The 21,620-nt window shown below is 49.2% G+C and overlaps 1 protein-coding gene across 1 annotated transcript in view; it reads right to left on the bottom strand.

Moving 5' to 3' along the window:
• Positions 1 to 21,620, bottom strand: part of LOC117868087 (protein-arginine deiminase type-2-like) — an 82,519-nt gene that overhangs the window by 8,776 nt on the left and 52,123 nt on the right. Inside the window, exons 8-12 of the mRNA XM_034753683.1 lie at positions 19,430 to 19,533; positions 18,011 to 18,122; positions 16,133 to 16,240; positions 2,527 to 2,678; positions 1,525 to 1,669 (exon numbers count right to left, since the gene is read on the bottom strand). Of these exons, the coding sequence (XP_034609574.1) occupies positions 1,525 to 1,669; positions 2,527 to 2,678; positions 16,133 to 16,240; positions 18,011 to 18,122; positions 19,430 to 19,533 (621 nt within the window). The remainder of the gene's footprint in view (positions 1 to 1,524; positions 1,670 to 2,526; positions 2,679 to 16,132; positions 16,241 to 18,010; positions 18,123 to 19,429; positions 19,534 to 21,620) is intronic.

The raw sequence follows: 21,620 nt of genomic DNA, 5'->3' as shown, positions 1-21,620 counted from the left end.
AGGGTGGAGGCGGAGAAGGGGTGGGAAGAGGCGGAGCAGGGGCGGGGACTTGGGGAAGGGGTGGAAATGGGGGCGGAGTGGAGGCGGAGCAGGGGTGGGAAGAGGCGGGGCGGGGACTTGGGGAAGGGGGTGGAATGGGGGCGGGGTGGAAGCAGAGCAGGGGTGGGAAGAGGCGGGGCGAGGACTTGGGGAAGGGGTGGAATGAGGGTGGGGTGGAGGTGGAGCAGGGGTGGGAAGAGGTGGGGTGGGAACTTGGGGAAGAGGTGGAAGGGGGCAGGGTGGAGGCGGAGCAGGAGTGGGAAGAGGCGGAGTGGGGGCGGGGACTTGGGGGAAGGGGTGGAGTGGGGGCGGGGTGGAGGTGGAGCAGGGGTGGGAAGAGGCGGGGCGGGGACTTGGGGAAGGTATGGAAGGGGGCAGGGTGGAGGCGGAGAAGGGGTGTGAAGAAGCAGAGCGGGGGTGGGGACTTGGGGGAAGGGGTGGAGTGGGCGCGGGGCCAGGGGCAGAGCGGAGTCGAGCACCCACCGGCGGGAGCAGAAGTCGGCGCCTATAGTGCAATGAGTCCTAGAGCAAGGGAAATTCAGCGAACCCGCTCCACTCGTGCACTCACTTCACATGCAGAAGAATCGAACACATTTCTAGATGCAAACATTTCTGGTCATTTGTTCCTGGCCTGCCTTGTTTCTGTTTTGGTAGGTCAATGATCTCGTTCTTTGGCTGGCGCTGCAGTCAAACGATTCTCTTCCTGGGCTGCATCCTGAGAGGTGCTGAACAGCTGCAGCACCCACTGAAACCATCTTGCCCACAGGAAATGCTCAATTAATCCTAGGCCACTTTAGCTACTAGCTGCTTTTAGTCTCCCACATTTTAGACCTTTCTCGTTCTTTCAAAAATGAGTAGGTTGAGTTTTCTTTTGCATGCGTCTTATATCACTTGGGCATCTAAGCGCCTCACAGACTGAACAATGCCTGGGATGATCAAAGGAATCTAGTGGACAAAGGCCTTGTCTATTCTACAAAGTTTTGCAAGCAGAGCTATGTCGGCTGGGAATATGGGGCGGGGGGAAATCACACCTCCTAGCCGACACAGCTATGCTGGCAAAACCCCCAGTGTAGATGTGACCATGATGAGAGAAGATTGCTTCTGTTGGCAAAGCTAATGTCCTCCAGGAGGTGGTGTAGTTACACTGGCAGAACGTCTACTGATGGCTTACAGTGCATCTCCACTTGAGGTCTCTGCCTGCCTAGCAGTACCATATGGGCCCTGCAGAGTAGGCATGGCCTTAGACACTCAACTCTGACTGGTGCTTTTGAAAAGATCAGCCCATGCCACGCACAGCAAATAGATCAACGAACTGCATCCTTCCCTGCCCTGAGACAATAGGGTCAATTTTCCATTTCAGTTTTATTTTTTTCAAAGATGGGTCAAACATTATGCCCAAGAGCTTGATAAATTTCCAACAAAAACGGGTTTGAAGCTTGTTCCTTTCCCTCGTAACCTTTGAAAAATTGCCACCTGGTAGGTCACCTTTTTGTCAGGAAGGGGCACAAAGGTCACAAATTCATCCACATGACCCACGGTCAGCCAATCAGAGTAGAGCTCCACAGGTGACTGGACTTGCTGAGCATAGAGGAAGTCTCTCACCACTTTGGTCATCCTCCTCCCAGCAGATCTAGTGGTTGATTGTCCGAAGAGCAAAAAAAAGAAAGAAAATATATTTCAGAACGGAGACAAAGTGACGATGACGATTTTTTGAAGAAAAAAGTGATGCAACCAAAAACGTGACTGCCCTGTCGATCCCCATCCGGCCCGGCAGAGATAGAGATTGTGGTGATGCTAACAATTCCTTTGTTAATAGAGTTTTCTAAAGATACCAACAAATACGTTCATGAGGGTCAGTCCGCTCCTGTGCAGACAGACAGCCCAAGGCCCATGCCCCACTAACACATCCATCCCCAAGGTTATGCTGATAAAATTTCATAGCAAAATTTTGGAAACTAATGATTGCCATGGCCAAAACTGCTAAGAAAAGTCAGTCTGTGACCTTGCTAAACCACAGTCACTAACAGCTGGAGAGGAGTCCGAACACTGTTGATCTTTGGAGGGGATTGTGAGGGACGATTTGAACCCAAATTGCAAATTGGATTTTGCAAACATCGCTTTGTAGATTTATAGATTACAAGGCCAGAATGGACCATCGTGATCATCTAGTATGACCTGTGTAAAACAGGCAGGACTTCCCTGAATTAATTTGTGTTTGAACTAGAGCAGATGTTTTAGAAAAACATCCATTCTTGATTTTAAAAATGCCAGTGATGGAAAATTATAACAGGCCAAACCAATTCCCCGAATCTGTTGATGAGGTGTTAACAGCTGACCCTACAAGACAGATCTAGAACTACCCAGGCTAGAAATACCCACACCATATACCCAGCTGTGTGGAGACAGATGGGCAGTTAGCGGAGAACAGTGGTATCCTTACTACCCCCGGTTGCTGTGAAACACGCCATCTTCCTAACTCTTTCTTACGTGGGAAAGCTGCTTCCAATGAGGATCCTCCCCAGGGGATACGCCTTCCCATTGACGGTCACCGGAGGGCTGACTTCCAGGTTGCCGAAGGAGTCGAGACTGGTGACAACCTCGAACAGAGGTTCCCTAGTCACGTAGCCAAAGTCTGGGCCCTGGGAACACAGCAGTCAGCACAAATGTTTATAGTGAATTCTCTTTCCTTGCCCCAACCCCGTGTGGTCTTTACCAGACACACCCTTTGCTCCTAAAGTTCCTGAACTCAGCATAGATGAATAAAATTAGATTACCAAAGTTAGAGCAGTAGGCATAGACTGGGCTAATGTTGCACTAGGGATTAATGGTGGACCAGCACCCTTGGACCTGCTCTGTCTTTGGCATTTGACGCACACAATGCTCATAGATACAATGGCTTAACTGCCTCCCTGACAGCCTGAAGGTTTGATTGTGTCTGCCAGTGCATGGATATATGATGAGGGGGTTACATGGCAAGGGACCCCCTTCTCTCCATGTGATGCCCTCACTCTTCTCCGCACAAGTGAGCAGACCTGTTTAGGTATGGAAGGAAGTACAAATGGCCCAGACACTTGGTGGTGTGCAACCAGCCTGGCCCTCCCTACTGTACATGTGGCTGTGATTTCCTTTACTGACTATCCAATAGCTCACAGAAAAATGGTTTACAGTAAAAAGTCAGACATGCAGAGGGGAAAAAGTCCTCCTGCTCAATTCAACACTGCTCCAACTTCCAGATGGTCAAAATACCCAGAGTGTTAGCAGAGGGAGGATGAAAACCTGTGAATGAGCAGTTCTTGATGAAAGCTGGCAAATGTCCATGGTACAATGTGGTCACGAAGGATGAAATTCACGCTTGTGCAGAGAGTCATGCCAAGGTCTATGCCCCACTTACATCTTGTTTTGAGGGCTTACTGGAAGTGGCACTGAAGTGGCCTTGGGATGACGCTCTGCAGGGGTTGAATTTCACACTACCTGCATTGCCCGCAATAATTCGCTGACATTTTGGGTCAAATGCACCAGGGAAACACGGCAGTATTGAAAAGGGAAGTAAATGCTAACAGTGCAGTAAAATCATTCACTGCTATTCCAGAGGTATGGTAAGAATGTGGGGCAAGTGGTTTACAAAGAACAACACAAGAAGCCGTTGATATGCATACACGTTGCTTTCACACATTTAAGTCAGCATCCATGTGATATGTGAGTAACAATCTGATTTGCAACTTTACGGTTTAAATTCTAGGGGAAAGGGAAAAGCTGAGAATGGAAGAGGTTGCTCGGGCTTGGGTATAAAGAAGTTACATTTTCCCTGGCTAATGCACTGCAGCGTAGTGTTGCAGAATTGGCAGGCAGCTGTGCAAACATGGGCTGCAACTCCATGGTGGAACTTCATTGACTTAAGCCTACTATAAGGTGGATAGAAAGCTGGCTAGATCGTCGGGCTCAACGGGTAGTGATCAATGGTTCCATGTCTAGTTGGCAGCCGGTATCAAGCGGAGTGGCTCAAGGGTCGGTCCTGGGGCGAGTTTTGTTCAATATCTTCATTAATGATCTGGAGGATGGCGTGGATTGCATCCTCAGCAAGTTTGCAGATCCCACTAAACTGGAAGGAATGGTAGATACACTGGAGGGTAAGGATAGGATACAGAGGGACCTAGACAAATTAGAGGATTGGGCCAAAAGAAACCTGATGAGGTTCAACAAGGACAAGTGCAGAGTCCTGCACCTAGGACGGAAGAATCCCATGCACTGCTACAGACTAGGGACCGAATGGCTAGGCAGCAGTTCTGCAGAAAAGGACCTGAGGGTTACAGTGGACGAGAAGCTGGATATGAGTCAACAGTGTGCCCTTGTTGCCAAGAAGGCTAACGGCATTTTGGGCTGTACAAGTAGGGGCATTGCCAGCAGATGGAGGGACGTGATCATTCCCCTCTATTCAACATTGGTGAGGCCTCATCTGGAGTACTGTGTCCAGTTTTGGGCCCCACACTACAAGAAGGATGTGGAAAAATTGGAAAGAGTCCAGCGGAGGGCAACAAAAATGATTATGGGGCTGGAGCATATGACTTATGAGGAGCGGCTGAGGGAACTGGGATTGTTTAGTCTGCAGAAGAGAAGAATGAGGGGGGATTTGATAGCTGCTTTCAACTACCTGAAAGGGGGTTCCAAAGAGGATGGATCTAGATTGTTCTCAGTGGTAGCAGATGACAGAACAAGGAGTAATGGTCTCAAGTTGCAGTGCGGGAGGTTTAGGTTGGATATTAGGAAAAACTTTTTCACTAGGAGGGTGGTGAAGCACTGGAATGGGTTACCAAGGGAGGTGGTGGAATCTCCTTCCTTTAAGGTTTTTAAGGCCCGGCTTGACAAAGCCCTGGCTGGGATGATTTAGTTGGGAATTGGTCCTGTTTTGAGCAGGGGTTTGGACTAGATACCTCCTGAGGTCCCTTCCAACCCTGATAGTCTATGATTCTATACTTATGCCAGGGATAAATTTGGGCCACTTAGTTGAGTGCAGCTAGGGGGGACTGATTCTCCACTACTTTGCATCTTGTGTAATCATTGACACCTGTGCAAAATGCTGCCAATACAGAATTCTACACTCTCATTAAACCAGGAGGAGTGCTCTGCATTCACTGCCACAACTGCATACCAGCCTCTGTGCACGGTGCCAGCTGTTTGATGGCGTCGTCATTAGCCAGGTGGAGAGCCAGTAGCCCGCCATCGAAATAGGTCTGTGGGCACTCGGCAAGGATGTGAGACACAGTCGGTAGTTTGGAAGCCTCTGTCTGAATGAGCGGGCGAGGACACATTGGACAGTGCTGGTTATAATGGGATACGCACTTGGAGATGTGCCTCCGGGATCTCTTTCTTTTTCTGGAACGGTCACAGGCTTGTTTACAGTATGCCCGGGAGACACGCTTGGCAAAAAGGGATCCCTTCACGCGCACCGTAGCCCCCATTTCTGGGGGGTCATCAAAATGATTTATACGAGAATGCGGACGTGTCGGTTTAACAGGCCGGTTTCTGCTTACTCCTCCTAATGTTCTGGGCACATTTAACTCTAGAGGCATGAGAAGGGAGCCTGCTTTTATACTATAGGGAAGAGGAAACTGTCACTTTCTCTTTCCAGCCTCTCGCAGACTTCCAGAGATTAGTTGTTTGGACTTTTTTTTTCTGAAAGGGCCTGAAATCCTCCCCCTGCCAGGGTTTTCCTGCGGGAGCTCAGGCCTTATTTTTGCTTAAGCAGTTCAGGTTCTAAAGCACCGTCTGAACCAGTGCTACTCAGACGGCTCGTAGGCTGCAAGTGGCTCTTTAATGCCTCTCCTGCGGGTCTTTGCAGCACATGATATTAAAACACGGTGTAATTTAACTATGAACCAATCAGGATGCTTTTCCTGTGTTATTAACCAATGACATTATCAACTTGCACTAAGTTATTAACTTATTTGCTGTGAGAATACTATATCAACTAAAATATTTCCCAGTCACACTGTTTAAATATGAATGATGAGCGATCGCTCGTTACCGAGTATGATCATCTTCCATGGGAGTTCTGGGTCCTCAGGTGGCCGATAAGGCCAATCCTTGAACCACAAGTTCTATTACAATGAGGGCAGATGTTTTCAGACTCAGCAGGACGCTGTTCACCATGACCGGAAGCCAGTCTCTCATTCCTCCCGCGCCTCTTGTCTTCTTCAGCTTGTCGGCGAGCAAGTTCAAAATGCAGGAGACCATCACGTAAGATTTCACTCCATTTTAAGCGATCCTGGGCAAGTGTCTCCCAAGTGTCAATGGCAATATTACACTTTTTTAGGTTGTCCTTCAGCAAGTCCTTATAATGCTGCTGTCGTCCACCCACGATACGGTGCCCTTCTTTCAGCTGAGAGGACAGGACCTGTTTTTGAAGGCGATGGTCTGGCAACCAGACAACGTGACCAGTCCAGCGGAATTGCGGATGGATGATCATTGCCTCGATACTGGTGGTCTTTGCCTCTTCCAGAACACTAATATTGGTGCACCTGTCTTCCCATTTGATCTTCAGAATCTTACAAAGGCAGCGTTGATGGTGCCTCTCAAGGACTTTCAAGTGGTATCTATAGGTTGTCCAAGTTTTGGACCCATACAACAGTGTTGGGGAGAATGACGGCTTGATAAACAAGAAGCTTGGTGTCTGTTTGAATGTCGTGATCTTCAAAAATCCTGTGCCGTAAATGAGAAAAAGTTACACTGGCACAGCTCAGACAATGTTGAATTTCTGCATCAATATCTGCCTTGGATGAAAGATGACTTCCAAGGTAGAAGTAATGATCGACATTCTCCAGTGCCACTCCATTGATTTTGATAGATGGGGCATGTAATACCTCATTTGGAGAGGGCTGATAGAGCACTTTAGTCTTCTTGGTATTAAGAGTGAAACCAAGACTGCGTAAGCATCGGCAAACACGTTCAAGATAGTTTGAAGATCTTTCTCAGAGTGGGCGAAGATTGCATTGTCATCAGCAGACTGACGTTCCACAATAGTTGTTGTGGAGAACTTACTCTTGGCTTTCAGCCTGCTAAACCTGAACAGCTTTCCATCCATTCGGTAAATGATTTCAACGCCAGCTGTAAACTTCCCAGCAATTAGGTAAAGAATGACGGCAATAAAATCCGCAAACATGGTTGGGGCGATGATACAGCCCTGTTTGACTCCTGCTTGTACTTTGAAAGGTTCACTCTGGGAGCCAGTGCTGCTCAGAACAGTCGCTTTCATGTTAGCATGAAGCAATTTTAGGACATTGGTGTATTTATCAGTCCAGAGGGCACGGCGATTCACTGAGTCAAAGACTTTAGTTAGATCAATAGAAGCCATGTACAGTGGTCGGTTTTGCTCCTGACACTTTTCTTGCAGCTGCCGTGCTGTGAAGATCATATCCGCAGTTCTACAATGTGGTCGGAAACCACTCTGTGACTCCGGTAAAATTTCTTCGGACAGGGACAGAAGGCGGGTTGCAAGGATCCGCGCCAGAACTTTGCCTTCAATGGCTAGGAGGGAGATACCACAATACTTTCCACAATCCACTTTATCTCCTTTCTTGAAGAGGGTGACAATCAGGGCATCCTTTATTTCACTGGGAATCGCCTCCTTTATCCTGATTTTAAGGGTAGGCAGGTAAAGCTGCCAAATTAGCTCTGGTCCACCATCTTTAAAGATTTCAGTGGGGATCCTATCTAGACCTGCTGCCTTGTTGTTCTTCATCTGCTTGGTGGCATTGTGTACCTCATACAAATTGGGAGGGTCTCTGAGCTCATCCCTAAATAGTCGTTGAGGGATTTGCTCAAGGACTTCATCTGCAACCACAGAATTACGGTTAAGGAGATCTTCAAAATGTTCTTTTCAGTGAGAATTGATGGCTTTGTCGTCCTTCAAAAGTGTGGTTCCGTCCTTAGCGCGAAGAGGATTCAGACCATGGCAAACTGGCCCATAAATAGCCTCGGTGGCACTAAAGAAACCACGTGTATTGTGGATATCCGCGAGATGTTGGAGTTCTTGCACTTTCTCAGTCCACCATTTATTCTTGAGTTCTCTGGTTTTACGTTGGCCTTCCACCCTCGCCTGGGCACGGGCTTCTCTCTTTATATATTACAATTTATGTCATTCTGCCAAGCACGAAATGCCATTCTCTTCTCATTAATGAGTTGCTCAATTTCAGCATCATTCTTGTCAAACCAGTCCTGATGTTTTCCGGTTGGTAGCCTATGGTTTCTTCACAGACATTGATGATTACTGCTTTCATCTGGCTCCAGTGTTCCTCAATTTCTTCTGGAAACTCTGGTGGGAGCTTTTTTTCTAAGACTGCTTGGAAGTGGTCACGCTTAATAGGGTCCTTCAAATCTTGAACCTTCAACTTGCACCTGACCTGCTTCTTTTGCAGCCTCCATTTGGGAGCGATCTAAATTTTCATTGTATATCGAATAAGGCAATTATCAGTCCAACAGTCATCAGCACTTGTCATTGCTCTTGTGAGAAGTACGTCACTACGATCTCGGGTACGAACTATGACATAGTCGAGGAGATGCCAGTGCTTTGACCGTGGGTGTCTCCAAGATGTTTTGAACTTTTCCTTTTGTCAGAAAAGAGTGTTCATAATAATAAGTTCATGTTCGGCACACTTGGTCAGGAGCAGAATTCCATTTGAATTGCTTTTGCCAACTCCTTCTTTCCCAATTGTTCCTTTCCACAGATCTGAGTCTCACCCAACACGTACATTGAAATCCCCCAGAAGGCTGATCTTGTAAAATGGTTTCCAACTAAGAATAAAAATCTTCCTTTACATTCTCATCGGCATCCAGTGTTGGTGCATAAACGCTCACAATAGTTGCCTGTTGATTTTTGGTGAGCCTCAATCGGAGTGTCATAAACCGCTCATTGATGCCAACTGGTACCTCAGAGAGGCACCTTACAAGCCTGTTCTTTATAGCAAAGCCCTCTCCATGCAATCGGGGTTCATCCATAGATTTTCCCTTCCAGAAGTAGGTGTATCCTTCTTTCTCCTCCCTCAACTGTCCTTCATCAGCTCTTCTAGTTTCGGACAAAGCAGCAATATCGATGTTAAACCGACTTAATTCATGAGCAATAATGGCTGTACGTCGCTCTGGTCGGTTGCAGATTGAGTTGTCCATCAGAGTATGTATGTTCCAAGTTCCAAAGTTGAAAAGTTTCTTACCTTTTCAACCGCTGAGGTGATCCTGCTGGATGCGGCTATCCAGCCAGGAGAAACAGAGCCAAGACTATTTTTAGGGTACCCTTTCTAACCCCTTCCCCATGTGGGGTGAGCAGGGTGGATCCTAAAAAGGACTGCTCAGTCATGAGTGCAGCTGCCGAAATGCTCGACCCGCCTCAATCCTCAAGCAAGACGACTGTATCACACACACACCACCTGTGTGTCGGTCTGTAACTAGGAACTTCCGGATTTCACTGTCCTGTTCCCGTCGCCAATCGCCAATCGCCACCGGACTTTTGACTTGTGCAAATGTTATTTTCCCAAAAACTGGAAGATGCCTCTGAGGGACTTCTTTTAAAGTCGGGAGACTGGTGCACAACAGGCACCACACTACCCTTGACAGATAGAGGACTTGAAACCAATGGCATGGACACCATGATGATTGGAGATCCTCTATCTGCTGCAGCCTTCATCCACCTTCACAGCCGTTGTAACATTACACAACAGTTTCACCTCCATTGTGCAGTTATCCTCCCTCTGCTCTGCCGTTAGGGACTTCTTGGATCACACTATGTCTGATACCTCGCCCTTGACCGTTCTGCCATGGGTAGCCCTAAGGGAGTACATGACTCCAGGTAGCGTTGCTCTCGGGGTCATTGAGACACGCAAGCCTCTCCACCAGTACAAGGTGGTGATCCATGGAGAGGAAATATGAACAGTACTATAGTAAATGAAACAATGAATTCACACTACTGGGGCTCTTTTGGGTCATATCGGTCACTAATTTGGCTCCTGAACCACTGAGATCACTGGTCTGAACCATGGTCTCATAACCTCCTCAGCTAGCCTTTCCGCTGCTTTGTATAACACCTGGCACCAACCATTCCTTTCATTTGAGGATCTCAAGGTGTTTTACCAAGGTGGGGAAATGATATAGTTTATGCATGGGGGAACTGAGACACCAAGGAGTTAAGACCAACATTTGCCAAAGGGGCTATTGGTTTGAGATGCCACAAGGTTTTGGTTCCCCAACTCGAGACGCCTAGAGCCAGATTTCCAAAAGAGTTCAGTTCCCATTTAGGTGCCTACAATGGCTGGTCTACACTGTTGGTGTGAGGGGGTGGGGGTCGATGTAAGATACGCAACTTCAGCTACGAGAATAGCGTAGCTGAAGTCGACGTATCTTATTTCGACTTACCTCCTGTCCTTACGGCGCGGGATCGATGGCCGCAGCTCCCCCGTCGACTCCGCTTCCGCCTCTCGCCCTGGTGGAGTTCCGGAGTTGACAGGGATCGATCACTACCCGCCAATCCGGCGGGTAGTGTGGACGTACCCTAAGCAGCCTGATTTTCATAACTGCCTGGCACCTGGTACCTCTTGTTGTTCTCAAAGGGAACCGCGGGGGGCTGAGTGTTTCTGAAATTCTCACCTCTTTATTTAGGCCCCTAAATGGGAGCTAAGTTCTTTGGACTATCTGGTCCCCAGTGCCTGTTTTTCAAAGCTTGTGAGTGTACCTAGCTCCAAATGGAATCAGTGGGAAGTGCTGGGGCTCAGTGTCTCTGAAAATCAGACCCCGGATGTCTCAAGTTGGGCAGACAAACAACAAGGCAGCCAAAATCAACAGCCACTTGAACGTTTTATCCCAAATGAGTAAAGGGCCGAACTGGGAATAGAAGCTCAAAGTCCTTGCTCCCAGCCCTGTGCTCTAAGCACTGGTCATTGCCAGATCCTTCTTTACAACCTCACTTAGATTTGCATTTTTGAGGGGGAGCTGCAGAAGGCTCATTGATGGCCCCAGTAATGGATATTGCTTGACTGAGGTTAGTGGATCAAGGTCTCTCATGGGGTCTATAAAAGGGAGCTAAGCTTTGCTGAAATCTCAGCTATGCTATTCAAACTTTCCGAGATAGAACGGTCTTGAAATCCCATTAGTGGTTTATCCCAGCAGCTGGAAAACGGCAGAGGTGCCATATGGCGTTTCTGTCTCTGATCAGAGCTGATCCTATAGGCGCTGGCTTGCAAAGAGCCCACAGGCATATGGCTCTAGCATGTTGGCGATCACTGTACGTGGCATGTTATAAGATTGCCGAGTGAAAATCTAATTCTAAAATATAAACAGTGGAGAAAAAATATGCCCTGGATGTGTCTGCTTGGAAAAAATGCCTTGTGTGGGGCACGGTCACTGTTCTCCATCACCTGCACATCCGTTTTGTTTCCCAACGGGTCTGATCAAAGGAGTCAGCCGCTGATTTTGACAGGGGGAGGAAGTAGGTTTTCAACGAACGAAAGGCAAGATTACTAAGGCCATTTGCGTTCAGCTGTGCTCCTGGGTATTTCCCCCCAGTGCCAGCAATGCCCCTCGGCCATGTACATTGGCCAAACCGGACAGTCTCTACGCAAAAGAATAAATGGACACAAATCAGACGTCAAGAATTATAACGTTCAAAAACCAGTCGGAGAACACTTCAACCTCCCTGGTCACTCAATTACAGACCTCAAAGTCGCAATACTCCAACAAAAAAAACTGCAAAAACAGACTCCAACGAGAAACTGCAAAATTGGAATTAATTTGCAAATTGGACACCATTAAATTAGGCTTGAATAAAGACTGGGAGTGGATGGGTCGTTACACAAAGTAAAAACTATTTCCCCATGCTAATTTTTCCCCCCTACTCTTACTCACACCTTCTTGTCAACTGTTGGAAATGGGCCATCCTGATTATCACTACAAACGTTTTTTTTCTCCTGCTGATAATAGCCCACCTTAATTGATTACTCTCGTTATAGTTGGTATGGCAACACCCATTTTTTCATGTTCTCTGTGTATATATAACGTCCTACTGTATTTTCCACTGCATGCATCCGATGAAGTGGGTTTTAGCCCATGAAAGCTTATGCCCAAATAAATGTGTTAGTCTCTAAGGTGCCACAAGGACTCCTCGTTCTTTTTGCTGATACAGACTAACACAGCTACCACTCTGAAACCTATCACTCGTGTGTGATTCTCAGCTGTGGGTTAAAGTGGCACAAGAGACTCGGGGGCTAATACAACAGGTTCAGAGGGCCCCACCTGCAGCAGAACCAGCACAGATCTGCTTTGTGGGGGTGGTGGGAAGGGACAGGGGTTGGGGCTGCCTGTACACTGTTTGTTTGGGGATGGGCAGGGCAGATGATCCACCACCAGGTAGCTCATTCAGTTCTTCCCCCCCTGCCAAAGGGGAGCTCACTAGTGGTGTGTGTGTGTGTGTGTGTGTGTGTGTGTGTGTGTGTCCAGATCCTAGATTGGAGAAGTGACCCTGGAGCGGCTCAACTCCTGCTCTGTGGCTTTGGCCATCCTCTCTCACCCCAATGAAATTGTTCAGTTATTGCGGGAAGGGACTGGGTCTGTAAGAGGTGCTAACCCTCTTTGTTTTACTGCTCAGTGGAGAGGGATGCTGCCCGCAAGGCTCCAATCTCTGGTACACCATCGTTCTCCTCCCCACAGCCATTTCATCCCCGCTGCCCTGGGAGCATTCAAGCCCTATCATCTCCAGCAAAGCTCGGTTTCACTCTGAGAGGCTAATTCCCTCTCATCTCTTTTTCGTGGTGTGGGTCCCCGAAGGCTCACGGCAAAGCACACGCCTCGCTGGGCGGGGGGAAAGTGTGTGGGGCTAAATCGTGCCTGCTGGAAAATGAGATTGGAGAGATAGAAGGGGGATTAGGTGAGGCTTCAAAGCACAAGATGGGAATATAATATGTTAGCTGCTCCCAAGGCTGAAATTGCTTCTCTAAATACTAAGGAAAGAATTTATCCAGGGGGGCAGAGATAAGTAGTGGCCTGGGTTATTTGCAAAGAAGACGGTCAATGTGCTATTCCCATCCTGCATGATGACTCCAGGACTTTGTACTCATTGGAGGCACAGTAAATGATATAGTTCAATGCATTTAAAAGCGATTAACCTTCTCCGAGTGGACCCATAGCGAAGGGAGCCGCTTGTGTTCGTTCTGTGGCGCCTTGCTCTCTTCTCCGGTTACCAGCTGCCCTGAGAGATGGGCCTGCTGCGATTGGCTTGGGATCCAAACCGCCCCCCACGAATTCAGATCTGGGCACCTTCTAGAGAACAAATAGGAATCCAACCACCGAGCAAGAATGAATGGCTGTGGAAAGCTCCCTGCTTGACCCCGCCATGCCATAGCATTGCTAGATGCCGATAAGGATTTTGCCAGCCCTTGGCTGGAGCTGTCTGTTGCAATCTCTGGATGGATCTGGCTGTGGGTGGTGGGTCAGAGGGTTCAGAGCTGCTCAGGAGACGCACTGAGAGGTAGGGAGGAGACAGTTTTTATAACAGAACCAGAATACCCATCTGAATAAAAAAAAGACACCGGGCTCCAGCATGTAAAGCCTGGGGGTGTCTCTCAACCAGATGCCTTGCATTCAAGCCCGTCTCTGCATACACAGCTGCCTATTCTCTCTACTCTAGCTCCCCAGGCCAGAGTCCCTGCTTTGATGGGAACCTTTCCCAGCCTACCTTCCTGAGAGCTGGCCCTTTACATTCAGCAGTGATAAGCAGGGCCGGCTCCAGGCACCAGCCGAGCAAGCTCGCGCTTGGGGCGGCAGATTCTAAGGGGCGGCATTCCGTCCAATCCTAGGGCGGCACGGCTGCCCTTTTTTTTTTTTTTTTTTTTTTTGTTTCGCCCTCTTGGCTCCCTTTTGGGGGCGGCGGCGCGGAGGAGGGGAGCGCCCCCCTGGGAGCGGACTGTGCGCTCCGTCTGCCCCAGCCAGTGCCAGGTCTGCAGCAAGCCTGGCAGCCCGCATCCTTCCCTTCCTGCCGACCTTCAATTCACCTGCAGGCAGGAGCGGCGCAGAGCCCTCCCGGCAGGCGGTGCAGCAGGAGGGCCCGAGTGGCGAGCGCCCCGGCTGAAGGAAGCCCTGGAAGCCCCCCTTCTCTCTCTCCCCCCCGTTCCCTCTCCCGCCCCCCCCCGCTAGCCGGGGCACGCACTCCGCTGCCTGGGGCACATATGCAGCGCAGGGAGTCCCGCTAGTCAGAGTGCAGCCGCCGCCCGCCCAGAGGCTCGCCAGCGCGGCAGGGGGAGGCAGCCGCGAGCCGCCAAGTGAGTGGCACCGAAATTTTGCACCCTGGGTTTTGTTGTTTTTTTTTGCTTCGCCGCTCCGGCCGCCCTGCACATTTTTTTTTTTTTTGCTTGGGGCGGCAAAAAAGCCAGAGCCAGCCCTGGTGATAAGCCCTGAAAACAACCACGTGGCAGCAGGCTGCATCCTCCCTCCCCACCCCCCACTGCCCCCCGATCCAGTGGGTAAGTGACTCCTAGTAGGTTTTCCTTTCCTCTCCTTACGAAGGGGATGCCACACATTCACAGGGGCACAAAAAAGCCCTTGGCCTCAAATAAGCAGGATCAAGGAATCCACCTTGCCCTGGAACAGTGGCAAGAAAACATGACTGTGGCCCCTCAATTTAAATAGATATTAGGGCTATCCCATGACCACCTCGATCTGGGATGCCTGGGCAGGCGAACTGGGGATGTTCCCTCCCCTTCTGGGTTCAAGGTCAGCTGGGAGAAATCAGAATGTTTCCGTGAAGCAGAAGAGTAGCTGGTCCCTGGACCAGGAAGGATCTAGCAGAAAGGGTGATGGGACATGGGACATCTCCCTTGATGGCTTGGTCCTGCCATAAATGCAGGGGATTGGATTAGATGACTTCTCGAGGTCCCTTCCAGTCCTACAATTCTATGATTCTTTACTAAACTAAGACCTATGACTTAAAAGCCTCAGCAAACTGGAAGTGGACAAATGGGGATAGTTACCTCTCTCGGTCACCGGCACAGTGAATAAATGGCATTAAAAACTCATCTTGTAGCAACTTGTTCCAGAGTCTCCCTGCCAGCCTCCACGGTTTCTCTTTTACCCATTGCCTCTAGTTCTTTGAAACGGTAAATACTGGGGCCACATTCTCTGTTATGCTTTCGGGAGCCCAGTGAAATCAACGCGGCTGCACGGTCACAGTGCAGAGGAGAATTTGGCGCTTGGTTCTTAGCAAAAAATTTTTTAGACAGAAACTGTTTTCCGGCGGAAAAAGCTGTTTCAGCAAAATCAAAATGTTTCATGGGAACGTGTCGATTTCAATGAATTTTCCATTGAAACAATTCAAAATTGAAATGGAGTCTTTCATTCGGCCTTTCTTGTTTCAGTTCTCTTTGACTTTTATATTATAAAACATTGATTACGATATGTTATATTTACAAGATTATATTTACAAGATTATATTTAATATCACATATATTTAGGATTTATACATTTAATATTTTAGATGATAATATGTTTTGTCATTATCAAAATGCAATACATTAAAATCCGAGAATCTAATTATATCAATATGGATTTAGCATAAAGAGCTATTTGAGATTGAGGCTTGGAAACAATCAGACAGGTTTCCTGGTCCCCGGGAAAGCAGGAAATGTTGACACCACGTGAGCTATCCTTACAGAATTATGTCCTTTCGCTCTGGGAAATGGAGCTGGGGGCAGCCTTTGGAGAAAGGTCTAAACAGATCTTAAACCCAGAACTGGGTTAGGCATCAGATTCCTGTTTGTAGCGATAAGGCACAACACAACACCAGACTGGGGGGGAAATCACCAAGTACTTTCACAGGGCCCAGTCCTGCTTCAGGCTCCATGACACAGACCCCTGAAGTCCATGGGACTCTAGGCTAGGCAGATCCCAGTCCCACTCAGGCAAATTCCTGTATAGTTTGCCTGTATAGCGGGCCTCAGGGTTTGACTCCTATTCTCTTGTCACCTGGCCTAGAAGATGCTCATTGATAACCACAAGCCTCTCCCTCTGCCAGGAGACAATACGAGAGAGACCAAACGTGTTTGCAAAACAGATAGGCTGCTCTTACCAGAATCTCTTTGATGGGAAACTCTTTCAGGCCCCCATCTCTGGGAGAGTCCAGAACCACAGGGAAGCATTTGTGAGGAGCATGTATGTAGCCAAACTCGATTTCATCCTGTCCAAGTGAGAAAAGCCATCTATTACACACAGGCCGATGGAGAAGCATTATCCCTCTCTAGTAACACACTCAGACTCAGCTAGGGTGGCCACCTTTTCAAAAGGCAAAAGCAGGACACATGCAGGTGCCCCGCCCCCCTCCATGGCCCCGCCCCCACTCCTCCTCTTCCCCTGAGGCCCCGCCCCCTGGCCAGGCCAGAAGCTAGAACCGGGTCGTGTAAGAGTCTCCCAGAGAGCACGGGCTGATGTGGGGAGCCCTGAAGTCCCAGACTCTCCACCTGCCCTGGGTAGGGGGCCGGGGTGCTCGACAGCAGCCCCCAGCCTGTGTCCCCACCCCCCCAGGGCTCCCCACAGTGGCCTGGGTTCCCTGGGCAGTTCTTACTACTGCCTGGCTCCGGCTTCTGGCCTGGCCAGGGGCGGGGCCTTGTTGGGGGAGGGGAAGAGGAGAAGAAGGGGGCGGGGCCTTGTGGTGACGGGGAACTAAGGCCCACCTCAGTCCTCCCCCCGACCAGGATGAGGCTGGCACTGCCCCTGAGCCTCGGGCAGGCGCGGAGCAGCGCCGCAGGGAATCCGGGACAAATGCTGTCCTGGAGTCATTCAGCCCGGGACCGGGACTAGAACTCTGCATTTCGGGACTGTCCCACCCAATATGGGATGGGTGGGCACCCTACACTCAGCACTGACTGAGGCCCAGATCCTCCAAAGTATTTAGGCACCCAACTTCCACTGATTTCAATAGGAATTAGGCAGCTAGTTACTGTTAAGGATGTGGGCCTTTCACCCAAGCGCTGGTTGGCGACTATCGGCTCCATTTCACAGATAGGGAGGGGGCGCAGAGAGGGGAAGAGTTACATTTTCACAAGCGTCCGCTCATTTGGGGGGACCTCGACGTGTGGAGACAACGAGTGTCTGGCTTTCAGAAGCGGGGCGCCCCCAGTTCCAGCCAGGTGTCTTGTGCAAGCCTTCCTCCCCACTTGGACAGTGCCCCTCAATCCAGCCCTGCAGCACCCGGAACAGATCTGCCAGCAAACCTCGGTTAGGATTCAGAGCCCTCTCCCCCCATCCCCAGAGTGCCCTCCCCAAAGCAGAGATGATCCCAGTAAGCTCTCTGGGGCAGGGACCCTCTTTGTATTCAGTGTTTGTACACCACTAGCACAACGGGGCCCTGTCCATCAGCGAGGCTCCTAGAGGCTACAGTCATGCCAATAAGGAACTGACCATCATCAAGAGAAGCTTTGTAGTTTATACGATTCCGTCTCTGGTGAGCTGGCCCTTTAAGGGGTGGGGGCTAAGCTGCAGTCGTGCCAGGCTTTGCCCAGCTCCCCAGGTGATGGGCACGAGTTTAGGGGGTCACATGACAAGGATGTCATGTGAGTGAACTAGGCCTGCTGGGAGGAATAAGGGCAGCCGGCCTTTAGGAAGGGGAATGAGGCCAAGGAGACGATGAGGCTGCTGGGAAGAGAGCAGATGAGAACTCTCTGGAGCTCCCAGGTTGAAAGCCTGGGAGAGAGAGACCTGCAAAGAGCAGGAGGTGAGACGCCCCAGCTAGGAGGGCTGCAAAGGCTTGAGTCTGGAGGGAGAGCTCTAAGGAAGGGGAAACTGAGGCAGTGTCTGAAGCCAGACTGGGCAAGCCCTGCCATGGAGACTAACACAAACCAACCTCATTTAACAACGGCTTATGGCTGGCAGGTTTTAACACTGGAATTGTTTAACGTACTAAAGGAAGGAAAAATCTTTGTATCGGCCGCCATCGCCCACGCCACCTCACCTGCATCCAGCGGTCTCCACGATTCACGTACCCAAAGCAGACCTTCAGGTCGCAACTGGCTTTGCTCACTAGGCTCTTCACCTCCTTCAGGAAAAGATAATTGTCCTTCACACTGTGAAAACAAAGGGAAAGGGGAAGAGATTGGAAGAGGAGGCGGGGAAGGGGGGGAAGCTCACAGAAAGGAGAGGGGGCCGGAAATTACATTCCTCTTCCCAGGCCTTCGAAAGTGAATTGTCTCTGGCAAATATACCCTTCCAAACGCTTACTGGGAAGGGCATGGAAGCTGGGAGTTAAATGCTGTCGGTGGTAAGGCTGTAGAGGTGACGTGTATGGATCTGGCCACAGCTATAGGGCTGGGCTGCTGAAGCAGCCGACTGCTGTTGGCAGCATATTGCCGAGCTGGGTTCCGATGGATGGGTTTAGATTTTGGGCTGGGAACTCTGCCATACTGGGACAATCTCCAGGATGAGAAAACCTGCCTTACAGTGATCGATTCAAAGAGCTCTATCTAGTTAGCGTAACAAAGAGAAGATTAAGGGGGTGACTTCTTGATCTACGAGTACTACTAGCTGATCACAACGATTCAGCTTTCAGCCACTGGGTCGCGTTATACCTTTTCTTGTCTAGATTTCGCTCCTACATAGACCTGTTCTTGAGAGAGGACACATCCAGATTTCAAAATTTCAAGTTGCTTTCAGATGAAAATTCATTTCCCACTGAAAACACACGATGTTTGAGATCTCACACATTTTTGAATGGGACTATGGTTATTGTCACCAAAAATGCCACGCACAAACAGTTCTGGGCTGGGAATGACCCTGGAACAATTCAGAACATTTTGGATGAGATTTGCACAGCTCCAGTAATAACCATGCACAGATTCCTTACCTGTTGGACACGAGAATAGGTTTATGGATCTACCACGTCAGTATTTCTAACTTCCTTTGACTTTATATAGCCAATTGAGTGGATCATCCCTGGCATAACTCAACTTCAGTGGAATTGCAGCAGGAAATGTTGCAAAAACTAGGAATGAATGAAGTCCAGTAGCTTTGCCTTAGTGGATAGATCCTCATAATAAGAAAAGTGCTATGCAATATTTTGCACTGGACCTCCCATCATGAGTGTTCCTTAACTTTGTATTGGAGCTCCCATCATCCTTAACTTTGAATCAGCTGGTTGAGTCTGGCCATCCTGACTCTCAGTACTTAATAGATTAACAAATCAATGGGACTGCTCTCAGCTCAAGTCTTTAGAAGGTTGGGTTTCTAATAGGGTATATAGACAGGCATAGAGCAACAAAATCTGTTGGCCTGCACCGGCACCATGCCCTGCAATCATTCGTGTCCCAAGACATGCGTGGTCATGCCGGCAACAAGCTGGCACGTGTATAGGGAGGCGTCTTAACTGGCTCTTTACCTGCATACAAAAACGTTGACCGGTGCCAAGGTGTTTGGAGTCATTATCCACGGAGCAACTCGGAAAACTACCGTGTCTGTGAAAATCGGAGCTTGTGGAATCCCCTGGAGGGGAAGCAGAACATTGTACACAATCAGCACGTTCATAGGGCTGCAAAGCTAAATAGTAACAATGCATGGGTGGGTGAACAGAAAGGGTAGACAACGCATGTATAGGCCGGCGCCCCTACAGCCGCGGGTGAAACAGGCAGGTGAACAGGTCAACCAAGATTTGCTGAGTGCTGAACTCTTACTCCCAGAGTTGAGAGGCATCTGCTAGGGATAGCTTCAGAGTAATTCACTCAACCCGGAAGTTGGACGGATCAATGCAGCCATAAAGCAAAAGCGGTGGAAAGCTGAATGACCGAGATGAGGACAATAGATGTGCTGTGAGGCGAAGAGATGCAGGGACGTCATGGGTACCCTTTTAATTTGGGATCTTACGTTGCACTCTAGGAATTCCTTAACCCATAGGCGGCTGCTTATTTGTGTTATGCAGCTACAGTACGTGCTGCACTGATATTGTCTGGGTACTGAGATTCCGGGGAAGCGCACATTCCTAGGGAGAGATTTCCCAGGTCCAGCTGGCTTGTGGCACCTCAAATTTACCCAAATCGGAATGTGGGCAGTGGAATTTAGGATGTAGATATTGTTTACAACAGTGGAATTTAGGATGTAGATATTGTTTAAAAAGTTAACCATTTAAATGATTAAAAATATTTTGGTTAAATGGCTAACCGATTAAAGGGCCGGCTGGCGCAGCTCGGGCTGGGGCCGATCCGGCCAGCAGGTGCGGCTGGGGCTGCTACAGCTGGCGCAGGGTTGGCAGGCTGGCCGGCCCAGGGGTTAACAGTTAAGGCAGGTTAACCAGTAAAACTAATGCTTACCTGTAAACAGGTTAATCAGTTAGCATTTTACATCCCTAGTGGAATTAACCTCATGCTTCTCTACTAACCTCCTGGCAGAAAGACACCCATGATTGCTGTGTTCTGTAAACCCAATTCTGTGAGCTGTGAGGTCATAGAATCATAGAAAATTAGGGCTGGAAGGGACCTCAGGAGGTCATCTAGTCCAACCCCCTGCTCAAAGCAGGACCAACCCCAACTAAATCATCACAGCCAGGTCCTAGCTGGGAGATCACAGAGCCAACCCCCTATGCATGTCAGATTACATGCAGCGGCACACTCTGATCTCAGAGAAAGGCTGAGCCAGTCGGCGGTAGGTAAAGTTTCATTAGATGGTCTGTGTCTCCATAAAATTCAGCTCACTCGAAATGACTGGAAAGCAGGTGCAGCATGCTCCAAAAAGACACTGACAACTTAAAACAAAAAAAAGGGACTTTGAAATAAATCTCTCAGGCCCGGGCCAATTTAGAGCTGGCACATTAGATGTGCTAAGTGACGTGTTGAGCTTTAACATCACCAGCTCCTTCTTCTGTTACATAACAGCTCTAATAGGGAAGACGATGGCTCGCACCAGCGTCTAGCTGGACCCAGCTGGGGAAGACCCCAAATTAACCTGAATGCCTGTAAGTCTCAAAGGGAGGGTGGGAGGAGGAGTTTACTACTGGGGTGCAGCCCCTGGAGAGAGAGGTTATATATCTCCCTCCGCTTCTGTCGCAACCCCACTGAGACATGGAACATTAAATCCCTTGTGGTCTTGGCATGGATCATCATTCCCTCTAAAATAGAAACACTCCTACAGCAGAGCGTTAAGAACCGGTGCAGGCTCCCCTTCCCACCACAGATTTCATGACGTTACATTTACACATTTAGCCCTTTGCTTTGCAGAGACATTATCTGCTTTGCCCAGGTGAGAATTTAGTGCTGAAGGACACAGCAGCCCTGGAGCCTGAAAACCTGATTCGTCCCCGCCTTATGCAAAGTGACTGCAGAACTCTGCCGCGGGTGTGAGGGTGTGCAGAGAATTCTTGGGGGCTGATTCCGATCTCCCTCACGCCAGTTTTGCATGGGCAAGACTCCAGTGGAAGTGCTCCTGATTTACCCGGGGGGGCAGTGGTCAGAATCAAACCCTGATTTGGTAGCATTTTGCGTCTGCTTTATCTGGGGGATAAATGATGACACACGGTGCAAGGCCGTGGTCTAAAGTGATATCCACAAGCTGTCCACCCAATGTGCTTTAACGCAGTGGTT

Source organism: Trachemys scripta, chromosome 19, assembly GCF_013100865.1.
Source record: "Trachemys scripta elegans isolate TJP31775 chromosome 19, CAS_Tse_1.0, whole genome shotgun sequence".
Lineage (NCBI taxonomy): Eukaryota > Metazoa > Chordata > Testudines > Emydidae > Trachemys > Trachemys scripta.
This window is presented reverse-complemented; position numbering and strand designations above follow the sequence as displayed.